The 13,966-nt window shown below is 55.8% G+C and overlaps 1 protein-coding gene across 3 annotated transcripts; it reads right to left on the reverse strand.

The window, feature by feature from the left end:
- Window positions 1–6,512: 6,512 nt before the first annotated feature.
- DYNLL2 (dynein light chain LC8-type 2) lies at window positions 6,513–13,705 on the reverse strand. Of its 3 annotated transcripts, none has more exons than XM_086475055.1 (3): window positions 13,621–13,705; window positions 10,090–10,228; window positions 6,513–8,378 (listed from the first exon to the last, which is right to left on the reverse strand). In XM_086475055.1, the coding sequence occupies exons 2-3, from the start codon at window positions 10,219–10,221 to the stop codon at window positions 8,241–8,243; spliced, it is 270 nt and encodes an 89-aa protein (XP_086331181.1). In that variant the 5' UTR covers window positions 10,222–10,228; window positions 13,621–13,705; the 3' UTR covers window positions 6,513–8,240. The 3 variants fall into 3 exon arrangements, with proteins under 3 accessions (XP_086331181.1, XP_086331182.1, XP_009956129.1); XM_086475056.1 differs by lacking the exon at window positions 13,621–13,705 and adding an exon at window positions 12,007–12,028; XM_009957827.2 differs by lacking the exon at window positions 13,621–13,705 and having other exon boundaries at window positions 10,090–10,242.
- Between the last annotated feature and the right edge of the window lie 261 nt (window positions 13,706–13,966).

Raw genomic sequence — 13,966 nt, forward strand, 5'->3', positions numbered from 1 at the left:
CCAAGCTTCAGGCCAGCTGGCGGGACAAACAGCGCTGGCTCCGGGTTTGTTTGCCACTGAACAACAGACACAAATACTTGAAATACTTTCCTAATCTCATTTTCTCATGCAAACGACTGCTGGATTGTCAGGGATGTTACCACAAGGCAGCAGCAGCAGCAACGGAGGATGGACGAGGGATGGGACAGGGCGTGTGGGATGGCACAAGGGAAGGACCTGGGCCGGCAGCACCCATGAGCCCCTCGAGCCTCCCCATGTGGTCCCATCACAGGAAGGGTGCCCGTGCCTGCACCCACCCCAGCCTGGACCCCCGAGCCCCACTCGCTCAGGCCCAGCCTGCTCCTTGCCCCTGCGATTTGGCTAATTAGGATAATTCCTCCCCTGCAATAAGGGCCATTAAACCTCCTTTCACGCGGGAACACCCATGGGCTGGGGTCACCAGCCCTCCTTGGAAAGGGGGCTCGGGATTCCCAAACTGGCTTTATTTAATGGTCTGTGTGCTGGGGCTGCCACCGAGCCTGGTGCGGGGATTTTGGAAGCGCTGCTCCTGCCTCCCCCCTGCGCTCCTCTCCCCGGGCTTCATCTCCCCAAGGCTGGCAGAGGCTGGGATGTTTGAACGTCTGCCTTCCCCAGGAGATGGTGGGGACCTGGGGGACAGCGGCAAAGCTGGCTGGTGGCAGCAGCAGAGCCACCAAACGCCTCCCCCTCCATACAAAATAGCGCAGACTCGCTTATTTAGTTTTATACCCAAATCTGTTTTCATCCGTGGCACGTTTTCAGAAGAGGTGCCATAAATTAACACAGAAAAACTACCTGCCCAGACCCGAAGGGGGTGAAGGAGCGGGGGCTGCCGTCGCCACCGCGGGCTGGATCCCCAAGAAGCTCTGCGAGCCCGCGGGAACGCGGGACCCGAAACTGCAGTGACCTGCTGGGAGTTGGAGAGCGCGCTGCTAGCTGCCGAACCGCCAGCAACCTGCCAGGGATGCGCACCAAACATGAGCTAATCCCAACAAAAATAGGAGTGAAATCATAATTCATATGCATAATTCATGTGCATAATTTTATCGTCGCTGTATATTCTCCAGGGATGTATTCTAGAAAATGCTTTCTTTCCCCTCCCCTCAACGCTCGCGTCCTTCTAAAAAGTGCTGTAGATGCGAATCATTGGAGGCAGCGAGAGGTAGTAGCTTTGCTGGGTTACTAAATAAATGCTAAATTTGTCTGAGTTTCTAGCCTACGTCTTGGCAAGTTATGCAGATTGGAGCCGTTGTATAGACACGCAGGCTTGTAATAATCACAGGATTTTAATTGCTTTCATTGTGAACCCCGGCTACTGATTGTATCTGCATGGAAAACTGTAACAGTTTGCACTTGCAAATGCTAAAAATGTTAAACAATAACGGCAATTAAGAGATAATTATAGTTATTCTGAAGCAAGGATTGGAATTAAGACTCCAGGAAGACATCCCAAACGACCGGGAAGCTGTGCCCTCTTTACTGCACAGACTTCAAGCTGCTTCTTCTATGATGTGAGATCCGCCAGATTTAATTGCTTAATGATTTTCTATAAAATATTTAAGTAACACGGTATCTTTAGCCAGCCCAGGCTCTGCCCGAATTGCACACGTCAGTCTTGCTGGAGGACAGTGACAGAGCCCTGGCCTGGCACCCAGTCCTTGCTGAGTCACCCGATGGTTTTCTCCTGCTGGTGACAATACAGAGAAGGTCCAAGGACCCCCTGCCAGCACCCACGGGTGGGGACCCTGCTGGAAGGGGGCCACACGGGTGCTGTCCCTCCGTCCCCCCACAAGCCACAGTCGCAGAGGGAGCGTTTGCGACGTGGGCCCAGGTTTACCCCACCCAAGCTGGCCGCGGAGGAGCAGATGCTTTTGGCCGGGTCATTTTGAACCCTGAAGAGAAAACAGGACTTTTTAAAACCGGATTTAGGAAGAGGTTTTGTCCTTGTCAAAGCGGTCTGGGCTTTCCTCAACAACAAAAAAGGCATTTATTTTATTTTCCAGAGCCATGTTCTGGGCTGGGCGCCAGCCGCCTGTGTGCAGGCTGCAGCGGAGGCACGTCCTGGCTCGGTGTCAGCCCTCCGTCCTTCCCTGCCGGCGCGGCCCCGGCAGGCAGCGGGCGAGCGGCACGGCCGGCCGGCAACCGCGCGAGATGGGTGCGAGATTAAACCCCAAACCTGTAATCGAACACTTAGTGGAAAAATATCTGTGTAAGAAGGGATTTCCGTTCCTCTGACTCAGCTTAAGCAGCACAGGGCTAAAGCTTGGGTCACACTGCTGTGTACCGGCAGGCGCTCAACCCTGCTGGTAAACCCCGGCGAAATCCTTCCGTCGCGCCCCCGGTGGCACCCAACGCTGCTCACCCCAGGCTGCCCACCCTGGCCGGGGTAAGACATGGGGAAAACCTTTTCCCGACGGCCTGGGTGCAGCGTGGCGCCCACGACGGGGCCGCGAAGGGCGACGTGCCGGTGGGAGCACCCGTCCAGCTCTGCAGATTCCAGCCCCGTCCCTGTGTGGGACTCGGTGGCCAGGGCTGCGGGAACAAAAGGCGGCTTTCACGGCGCTCACCCCGCGCAGGGACTGCTGCGGCGGATTCCTCGGATGCTTTTATGGGCTGCAACCCATGCACAGGGAGAGCGGGGCTCCCGGCAATCTCCTCCCCCTGAAAGCACTTCATTCACACCCAGGCTGGAAGGAGGGGAAAGAAAAGGCCACGCACGTGTTTAAATGCAGAGGGGGCCTTATTGCGCAGGGGGGGCTTGGATGTCCCCAAAAGCCTCCCTGCCCAGCAGGCTGGGGGGGAGGACACGCAGCCTGGCCAGGCTCTGGGCTGCGGTCAGGCTGCTCCGCAATGGCCATAAATCAACGGAGACGCGTAAGCAAGGGAGGGAACAAAGGACATGGAGGGATGCCACGGCTTCTGGCAGGGAAGGGCCACGGCGACCGCGCCGGAGGATGGCGTCTGAGGAAAGCCTCTGACCAAGCCTGCAAGGGTCCCGGCCCCACGTCCCGCAAGGGGATGAGCGCTGGCCCCGCTCCTCGCTGCCTCCCGCTCCTCCAGCCCAGCCCTCAAGAGAGAGCGAGCCCCGTGAGCAAGCGCTGCCACGTCGGGCAGCACGGGGCACACCGGGACAGGGGACGTGGTGGAACGTTACATCCCGCCTTGCCCACGGCCCCGGCAGGGCTCCCGGGGCGCCTCTGCGGCACGCTGTGCTGGCCCACCATTGATTTTTCCACCGGGCCACAGCAAGCTCTGGTGCATTCGCTCCGAGTGCCCAGCACTAGGACAGAAAGACGCGGCCTGCGAGGCCACTACAGCAGCCCGCTTCCACAGGCGGGGGGAAACCAGCTACACCCGGGCTGGATAAAACCGTTCCTCAAGCTTAACCCAGGGCCAAGCCCTGGGGAGCAGCCGAGCAGAGCCCGGGGTTGCCCCCCGCCGGGGTTGCCCCTGCTCAGGCTGCCAGCAGCAGCAGGGACAGGGACCGGAGCGGCGTCCAGCAGGGCAGCTCCCTCCTTAACCCCGGTGCTGGGTGCCGAGGCCACCGGCGCTCGGTGCAGAAGCACGGTGCCTGCATCGCTAACGGGAGGGCTGGGGAAGGCGCTGACCTGACGATGAGCAGTTATTTGTCTCGTTGGTAATGAGTTATTACTCAGCCTCAGCTAGACACCGCCTTAAGGGAGGAAACATCTGATCATCTTTTAATAAACACAGTTGGCTCCTGCGAGGCTCCTGCAGCTCCTGTATCTATAAAGCGCTCCGAGACGCACGGCTTATGCACAGATAGTGCCGCTATGAGTCACAGTCTGGGAAAGGGTGTCAGGATCGTTGCTCAATAAATAGAACAAAGCAGGGAAACCTCGGGTGGGCAGGGATGGCACAGCCCTGCTTCCTTCACTGTGTGGCACCGGCCTCCTCAGGATTTACCCATCGGAGACTGAGCGCGAGATAAAAATTATTTCCATGTTTTCTCGCTTCATCTCAAATCTCCCGCAAAAGCAGGGCGAGAAGGAACGTGTCCGTTGGGTACCGGCTTTCCCAGCGACAGGCTCGGCTTCCACGTGCCTGGGGTGGATTAACACTGCGGCGGCAGCGCCGCAGGCTGGCTTTGCTGGATGGGGGGGAAGGAGAGCCCTGACCTGCAGCCTGGGTGTTCCCCCCGGAGCAGGGTGCCCAGGGTGGGGAGGACGTTGCCGTCACTTTGGCCCTTCCTGGAGTCCCAGGTGGCCAGAGAGAAGTGGGGGGGGAAGAACCTTGTGCCGGGAACCAAGGCTAGCTCTCCCTGCTAATGGGGTCACGCACCTTCTCCTGCGGCTTTACCCCATGCTCCCTCCGCAGAAGAATGCATCCTACACGATGTCTAGTAGTCACACACGTGGAGCAGAGCTACCAAAACCCAGCCTGTCTGCTCTGCAGCACCGCAAAACTTTGCTTTGGTAAGGCCACATCTGGAAGAAATACTCGACACGAGGAGCTGAATAACTTGGCTTGTACAAGAGAAAATAATGCGGCGCTCTCCCCCACCACAAACCGCGCCGTTACCCGCAGCGGGTGCACACGCACATCTGCAGCCAGTCCTGCACCCAGACCTCCCCCCGCAAGCAGCAGCCAGCACCTCGGGCTCCCCTGCAGTCAGGCGGTTCCTGAACGCTTGTAAGGCGGGACAGTAACGTATATGGAGTTTACATTTAAATAGCATTTTTGCCCAAATGCATCTGGAAGCAGTTTCTTTCTCCAGATGTTTCCCCCCAGATACATACCTTCCACTCAGCGCCCCAGATCCAGATGTTTCCAAACAGCTTCATGCTCCCATTGAAACTCGGGACGCTGTTGGCCTCTCCAGGATGGAAACAGTTAATGCTTCGAGGCACCACGCAGGACACCTGCGCCTGGTGGAAACTGGAGACAAAGCCGAGCCCAGCAATGGAAAAAGTGGAAGCCAAGAGCTGTGCCAGACAGCTGCTGGGGAGCAGGAGGGGAAGGCAGCGGGGACAGAAAGCTCCGTGGTAAAACCTCTCCCTGCTCTCAGCCGTGCAGAGGGAAGCGCTGCTTAACTTCAGGCGGTTTGTACCTTCCAGAGCCGCGGCGCTACGCCAGAGATGGCTGGGGGGAAGGCTGAGGACGCACCGTACCGTGGTGGTGGCCATCGCAGGGGTTACGGGGAGCTGAGCAGGGCTCGGTTCCACTAATCGCTAAAGGAGTGAGCTGGAGCTCCTCTTCCTCAGCCTCAAGCAGGACTCCTGCTGCAGGGACACTTCTAAGGAAGCACCAAACCCGCTTTCTACTTGCGTGTGTCAGCTCCAGGGCACGCTGCCCCTCCAGCCCTGGCAGGGCCTCCACCTCCCACCAGGGACCGATTTACACCAGCGCCACAGCCACTGGACACGTGGCTGGAAGGGCTGCTTTCCCACAGATGGAACTGGGGCTGGAGGAGTTTTTCAGCTCAGGTTTGGATTAGCAGGCTCCTGTGCTGCAGCTGGCGTTCGGGAGGGCTTCTCCACCACTTGCTTTGACCAAGAGCCCTGTGCACCAAGGGGGCTCAAGGACCTCAACCCCACAAGGCTGCAAATGTTTTCTGGGAGCCGCAGCGTTAATCCAGGCCAGGAGTACAGAGCCACAGCACGGCTGGAGCTTAAATCCTGCAGCCAGGCTTCCAGTTAAAACGCTGGCTGCGGCTACTGAAGGAGGAGCATCGCTGCCAGCTCCCCCAAAGTAGAAACCACCTCTGCTTTTCAGCGCTGCTGGGGGTAGGTTATAGCAGATTGCCTGTGTGTAACAGCCACGCTGCTGCTTGCTTGGGAGTTTCAGGTTCAGCTCATTTCATAGCTGCTTAGCATGAGTCATGTTGTCTACAGCTCAGCTTCCCCTCCTTTCTCACGCTGGTGTTACTGTCCCACAGCATAGCTGTTACACTACTGTCGTGGGTAAGCGCTCACAGCTTTCCCAAAACATCAGGGAGGCCACAACTCCAAATTGAGGTCGCATCAGGAGCGAGATAGGAAGCTGAGGGGGGGTGTTGAAGGGCAAGCCCACAGCACCTGCAGCACAAGAGGCATTAAACACAGACCAGCTTCAGGCAACGGGCGAGAGACCTCCCCTTTCTGCTGAGCCCAGGGAGGAAGCCTGAAGGGAAAACCCACTTTCCTGCAAAGCAGGGAGACACCTTTGAGCACATACAGGAGCCAGGCCCCCAGCTGCCATCCCACCCCCAGTCTGCCTGAAGTCATGAAGAGGTGAGCCCCCTGCCCCAGAAGCATCCCAGCGGCGCTGCAGCAGGACACCCTCCCCTCGAGCCCTCCTTCTCTTGAGCCAGGCTGGAGGGCAGCACCAGCACAGACGGGCCACATCGGCTCTTCGGGTGGTTCCTCCCTCTGCAGACCTGCCTCCTCTGGGGCACCAGCATCTTCCAGGGCAGAGAACTCGCTGCTCACCCTCTCTGGACAAGCGCAGTTTTTGCTTGGGACAGCCGGCAATGAAGAAGAAACTAGAGGCTGTTTAAATGTGTCAATTCACCTTTAATGTTTGAAAAAAATAAATGGTATTTGAGCCATTGCAGTTATGAAGGGAACAGATCTTGCTCCACGAGAGACCGTGAACAGGTTCACATTAGACTCATGCTTGGAAAAAAACAAACCCAAAACATTCTCCTTTCAGACCCGGAGTTCTGAACAGACAAGACCACAAGAGTGCCCCGGACAGTCCAAGGCACATTACCCCAGTGCAGACATTTCCATCAACATGAAGTCATGACATCTACATTCTTTCTAGTTACAACATTGTTCTATCAATATTACAAAATTAGGCATACTTTGGATTTTGCACAGAGACAAGAAGGACTTTTACTTCAGGAAGTAGTCAACCTGGGTCTTCAAGTCATTTCACAATGAAGAGCTCCCTTCACTCTGCCCTTTCTCCCCCAGCAGGGACTTGCTACCAACACCAAATTCCCCTCAGCGACACAAGTTAGGCTCACCAGCCCAGGGGCATCAGTTAGCAAGCCAATAAATAGACCTTATGACAAGCACCAGGTATTTACTTGCCATCACACAGCATTTCTCCACACCCAGATAAAAAGAACTTCCTGCAGTGTAATCCAAGAGTCAGGACACACTAAGACAACATCACTGCTGAACCTACTGGAGACCAAGACATTTGTCTGCCTTTGAAGCAGATGTCACATGAGTTTCCTTCACACAAACATCACATGTAAATTTAACTTCTTGGTACTGTGCTTTAAGAACAAAAGCAGATATCAGAACATGGAGGACAGGCCTCCAGAAATAGCTTATCAGCTACATAAAATAAAATTAAAAAAAAAAAGAGAGACAGTGGCCACTTACAAGTCTTCCACATGACTAGCTTGCTTTAAGGAGAGCGTCAAGTTAAGGCAGTGTTGAGACAACTGGCTAAGAACATGCCAAATAGAGCTGTTGTCAGTAGTCACCAATTTGATATCCTACTCCATTTCAGGGACGGGCCACGTGGCTTTAGATCTCAGTATCAAGGTCTAAAGACTTCAGCCACAGGATGCTGCTTTCAGCAGCAAGCAGAGACTCAGAGGGATGTTTGTTGAAGTCTTCTAGACCAGGCTGAGCTGTTTACAAGTCTAGGTCAGTGTTTCAGCAGAGCCAAAAATACAGTGATGGGCACTGAAAGAGAACACCGAGGGTGCCAGCTGCAAGGCTGTTTTTCACAGTCCGAGGTGGAGTTCAACTTGTGTGTGAAAGCCACGTCACCAAGAGCCACCCCACCAGCTTTCAGGGAAGGTCTAAGTACCTGCACTGAGGGTACTGGGAGAGCCAGCTCTCTACAGTCTGCAGGGTGGGTACAGAGGCTCACACTGGCTTCGCTCCTCGTTACAAGATTAACAGTCTAATAAAACTCGGTAAGGAAGTCAGGGTCTTTTGGCCTGCCCAAAGAAGTTTTCCCAGCCTCAAAGAAGGAGTTACCACTGAGGGAGCTGTTGTGGAATAGTTTTATTTCTTCCCACGTAAAGGCCATTGTTTAAGCATTTACAGGTTTCCTAGTGCAATACAACCAAAAAAAGCAGTAACAAAAAAATGCCGCCTTCTTCCCAGGCAACTAAACAGAAGTAGATTTTTACTGCAACATATACACATTAAATATAGTATACAGTCCATGCAGCGGCATAGCCATGTTAAAGGGAGTCGTGGCTTCAGCCATCAGTGCATTACAGTCCAAATTTCACTTGCTCCTACTTCCTATCCAGACTTGAAGAGAAGAATTGCAACCTGACCCAAGTAAAAATAGATGAAGTGCTTTGTCTCATGTGTTACATAGCTGCCAAAGTTTCTGCCAACAATGCAGTGCCAAGTTGGGTTGTATTTCTTGTCAAATTCCTGAAGAAAGAGAAGAGAGGCATTAAGGCCAAGAAAGCCCACATGAAAATAGTTCTCAGCACAAATTCTTCATTGGTTCTGCTCACACACTATCGCCTCTCCTCCCACCTGCAACATCTTTAGATTCCCCACTGCAAGACACTATTATATTAAGCAAGGTAGTGACTAGACACAACCAGACCTCTGCGCTGGATTGTTTGAAGGATCCAACACAAGCAAGTCATCTCCTGAAACTCAGAGCACCCATCAGCCCTGGGCAGAAAGAGCACATGCAAGAGCTCTCCTCGGTATGCAAGCCCTGCATGTAGGCTAGCTCAGGGGAATATTTCTCCTCTCCCATTCCAAACCCACTCACAAAAAAAAAATAAAAGAAGATTTTGGCATGTCTGCTCCAGCAAGGCATTTGAGCTTAAAGGTCACCTAAAAAAAGGAAGGAGAAGGTTGGCTTCTGCTGTTTGGGGCTCTTCCTCACATAAAGGGGAAAAATTGACATTGGAAACGAGCAGGCAAGCTCACAGGCCAAACGGCACACGGAGACCTAAGAGGTCGGGGCGAGCGAGCCGAATGCTGGCTTAATAGCGAGTCTTCTCCTACTTAGCAGGTAAGAGGGTTAAAGACCATTTTCCTCCCTCTAATTAATACACAACTCCCAAGAACACCCTTCCCTCCCCTGAGACAGAGCCAGAAGAACAGACTCAACGTTCAAGATTAAAGCAAGTGTTAGTCCTCAGACAGCGGCAAGACAGTTTGAGCTCTTTGCAGGTAACCTTTGAAGTAAGGAAAAGGCTTTCCTGCCAGGGCATGAAGGGGCATCAAATTGCTTCCCTCCTCCCAATACACTCTCAGGAAATAAAGGCCAAACCTCTATTTGGATGTCTTCTGTTGCACTCGCTCACTTTACAGGCTGCGTTGCCCCGAGCACTTTGAGATAAGCTTTGCCTCAAAAGTGATCTGAGAAGTCAGGAGCCACCTTCGAACCCTTCACATTCAAGCTTAGATCACAAGCAAGGCCCAAAAGCTAGCCCAGGTGCCAGGAACACACTGCCTGCAAAGTCACCCTTTCCTCCTTCAAAAGCACTGCCTGACCATTCGGAGAAGCAGCTCCAGAGGGAACTGACAGCTCCTCAGGTGCCATCAAGCACAAGACTTCAGTTAAGGGGCTGCTCCTGCAAAAGGGGAGACACCTCTTCACAAGTCAGGGCAGCTGCTTGCCCTGGTTTTAAAGCAGCCCATTTCACAACCCTCCCGCCAGCACAAGGCCCCCAGCCTCCTCCCCACCACCTGCCCCAGAGCCGGGAACAGGGCAGGCACAACAGCTCATGCACAGCTGCCCACTTCGAGTGAAGGGTCAGAGTAATCCCACCAGGCACCGGTGCTGCAAGTCAAGCAGCAGCATCTGTGGAGCAAGTCCTAAGCAGAGACTGCAGCCAGCTCTTTCTATGCTGGCAAATCCAGAGGGACAGCACTCACTCTTGTTTGCTCAGAGCTTGCCAGAGCAACAGACCAGGCCCTGCTCTGCCACAGCCATCCTCTGACCTTGGAGAAGTCACTCCATCCTCTTGGGAACAGCAGTAAAGAAGCCAAGAAGAAAGCATCTTCTCCCTCCAAACGCGCAAGTACGAAGGCTCAGACACTCAGGCTCACGACAGGCACACATACTTAAGAGCTTCAGGAAGTCTCAGCCAGAGCAGCCCCCTCATCCCGTAGTTACCTTCTTTATATACGCTGCAATGTCCTTTTCTATGTTGTACTTCTCCATTGCCTGTGTAGCACAGTCTACAGCATCCTGCTGCATGTCCTCAGACATGTCCGCATTCTTGATCACAGCCTTTCTGTCAGACATCGTGAACCTAAGGCAGAACATAGATTCCTTTAATCCCTTCCCAAGAAAAGCAAAGCCTCCTGTGCATCAGAGGTTGTCCTTTCTACGGCAGGCTGCGGCACTACAAACCCCCTGTTACAGCCCGGGGGAGTTTATCAGGGCAACCCACAGCAGTCCCAGGGTGAGGCACCCCTTATGGCTGGAGCACTGGCACTGCCCGGAGGGTAGACATCACCACCTGCATTAACCACAGGCAGAAGGAGCTCGCTGCGTGGGAGGAGACGGGATCTGCAGAGAGCCACAGCCCTCCTCCACATCCATAGGCTACAGCCAAGTTTGCCTTCCAGGTGCCCCAGTGGTTCAGAGCATCATCTTGTCAGGGCCTTGCCAACAATGGATCCCAGGCTGCCCTTCTCCGGCAGGGAGGCTTGGGAAGCACCTTAACAGCAGCAGTGTTTTTATTCCACTCCACACCAGGAGTTAAAGTTACTGCTGCTAGTTTAGCCTGGAAGGAGCATTGTTCCACATTCAGCCTATCATCATCCCCTCACCTCACTGCTGCTCTGCCACTGAAACCCAGACTTCAGCTGTTCCCACGGGACAAAGCCGGTCTGACAAGCTAGAAACAGGTTAACACCGTGCTGCAGCCTAGAAACAGGGGCAAGCAAGCCCCACCACAGAGCTAGGGCCTGCCAAAGCAGCCTCCTTTTCCTCCCGCTGCCTGTGAACCACAACACAGATGCTAGAAACCAGCATGCTAGTGTTGCCCGTGACCTTTGAGAAACTAGAAAGCAGTATACTGGAGCTGACTGTGTAGCCCTCTTCAAGTTAGCTCAGAACCAGTCACCGAAGCCATTTACACACCGGTCTGCTGTGGCCTTTCCAGGCATTCAGCATCGGGAAGTTTCCAGCACAGTTTGTGTCATCCCAAAAGACAGGGATTTGACAACCCCAGCCCTGCAGCCTTTTGTCAAGCACGTGCCCTGGGGAAGGAGCCCCACGCAGTCCTGCTGCTGGCTGGCACACCCCAACACCCCTCCGGGCACCAGACCCCTCGCTCCCAAGCCACACGTGAGGCCCATCAGGAGGCACATGTTATCCAGGGGACTGGTCCAGCCAGGGTCTGTGCCGAGACAGGCCATAACTGCTCACCTTTGCAGCAGCTCTTCCCACAGCATATTAAAACTTTGTGGGAATAAGCTTCTTAATGGCAAGGAGTGCCTCCAATTAAGCCTGCAGAGCACCATTAAGTTTCCCAAATCCTTTTACAGCGCTGTAAGTCTTGAGCGATACTACCAAGCATGTTTTGAAATAGTGAAACTACACGTTTTTAGCTCTACTGGGGACTGAAGAAAATCTGCTGCAATGATCGCTTCCTGGAACAGTCCCAGAAAACTGAAGGAGTAGCTTTGTTACAGCAATTAAAGGAGCCTGCTACACAGAGAGAAAGAGAATCCAGTTACATAATTGCAGCCCTATGATTACAATACTTCAATTCTTCACTCTGCCTGCAGTTGAAGACTTCTATTGCAACCCTAATTTACACGTTTTGGATACAAGGTTTAATAGAGCACTGCTATTAACATACACTAATAGCATCAGGAGGAATGACAGGAACTGAGCTCCAACGCCAACAGAGAGCACACGCCCCTGCCACAGCTCTGGAAGAGCCACTTCCAGGCTGTTTGCTGCCCTCCGTGCTGCAGTTTAAGCCAGAGGGTGTGAGCCTGTGGCCCAGAGACCCCCTGCAAGACAAGACGTGGTGCAGACCAGCCCAACAATCGCCTTCAAATTTGGATTCACTACCCAGGAATCTGGCAAGCCCTTGAGAAAGTCTTCTGGGGGGTCCAGCCCAGAGGAAAAGGGAAGTAGCAGAAATTCACTTGTGGGTCATTCTTCCAGGAAAGCCTCTTTGGGGAGAGCGGGCAAGCAAGCCTTCGCACACACCAGGCCTTCGCACACCTCCACCGCACACCAAGTTCAGAGGGCATTTGCTGTTACACAACCAGCCACGGAGTGACCTGCAAAAAGCATCTTCCTTCCTCATTGTTGAGGCAAGGAGCATCTCAGTGCAGGCCCATGCTGCCGAGGGCCAACAGCGTCATTGACAAAAAAAAAAAGCAACCCAACAATTATCCTTCAGTAGAGCTGCAAGCGCTGGCCAGCCTGCCCTCCTCAGCACCGCACCGCTCCAGGGCACAGCATCCTTCACGGGCCAACCATGACAGGAGCTGGCAGCCGGCTGTGCTGCCAGAGGGAGGGTCCCCTGCACCCTCCACAGGGCAGGGAGCAGCTCTTAGCATCACCCCATCCACCCACCCGAACAGCACAGAGTGGGACCCCAGTCTCAGCTCACTCCCCCATGGGGTTAGAGGCATCCTCCCTACAAGGCAGCCCACCAGCACCACATAAACATCTTATCCCTAAACCACAAGATCACAGCTGGCCCTCGGGGTTTTGCTACCCAAATCTGGCCCTCTCTGAGGAGAGCCACAAAGCCCCAGCACCCAGCCCAGGGTAGGACAGGCCTGGCAAGGGGTAACAGTACAGCTCCAGCAGCCACCCCTTCCCCAGCTCAGGAGGGGGTCTTGAGGGAGCAAGAAAAGACCACAGCCCTAGCAGCCACTCCAGGGCAGGATGAGGCCTTAGGAGGGGGATTAGGCCCAAGCCAGCACACAACCCTTCCCTCAGCAGGGCAGAATGAGGTCTTGGAAGGAGTATGAGGCCCAAGCCCAGCACTCAACCACTCCCCTGGCAGGACAGGATGGGGCTTTGGGAGGGGGATGAGACCCAAGCCCCCACACCCACTTTTTCCCTCCCAGGGCAGGATGGAGCCCTAAGAGTGAGACGAGGCCCAAACCCAGCACCCGCACCTTCCCCCCGCCAGAACAGCATGGAGCCTGAGGACAGGGATGAGGCCCAAGCCCAGCACCCAGCCCTGCCTCACCAGCACAGCATGGAGACCGAGGAGGGCGATGAGGGTCAAGCCCAGCACCCACCCCCTCCCCCACCACGGCCGGAGAAGGCCCTGGGAACGGGGTGCGGCACAGCCCCTTCCCCACTAGGGCAGAAAGCGGCCCGGGGAGACGCTCCCAGGAGCCAGGCGCATGTGCAGGCCGGAGCCCTGCGTGACCTTCACGGCGGGGGGGGGGGGAGCCCCGGGGGCACCCGAAGCAGCGATGACCTTGCCCGGAGCGGGGCTGGCAACGCACCGGTGGCAGGCCACCGGGGCGGGGCGAGCTCCGAGCGCCGCCGAGAGCCACCCACAGGCCGGAGCCGCCCGTCAGCCCGCCGGCTGGTCAGGGCTGCGACCCCCTTCTGTCCCCCCGGGGCGGCCCCGCCGCCACCTCACACACGGAGCGACCGGTGGCCAGGCGAGGCGCGGAGCTTCCCGCCGCCCCGGCCGAGGGCGTCGCTCACCTTCACAGTGACAGGGCCACCCCGGGAGGGCGAGGCACGGCACCGAGGAGGAGGAGGAGGTGGGAGGAGGCCCGGACCCGCTCGCCTCAGCCCGCTCCGCTCCGTTCCCTGCGCCGCGCCGAGCGCTCTGCGCCTCGCCGCCGCGCCGCGCTCAAATACCGCCCCGCCCGCTGCGGCGCGCGGCCCGTCGCTCCCCCATTGGCCGCGCCGCCCGGCACGCAGCGTTCCCATTGGCCGTTCCGCGGCGCGGCCCGCCGCCCCGGCCCGTCCGCCCGCGCTGTTCTGCCTACATCCTGTTTCATCCCAGAATGCCGCGGGGCGAGCGCGGGGCGGGGCGGGGCGGCGC

The sequence above is a fragment of the Leptosomus discolor genome, chromosome 18, assembly GCF_034619465.1.
Source record: "Leptosomus discolor isolate bLepDis1 chromosome 18, bLepDis1.hap2, whole genome shotgun sequence".
Taxonomy (NCBI): Eukaryota; Metazoa; Chordata; class Aves; order Leptosomiformes; family Leptosomidae; genus Leptosomus; species Leptosomus discolor.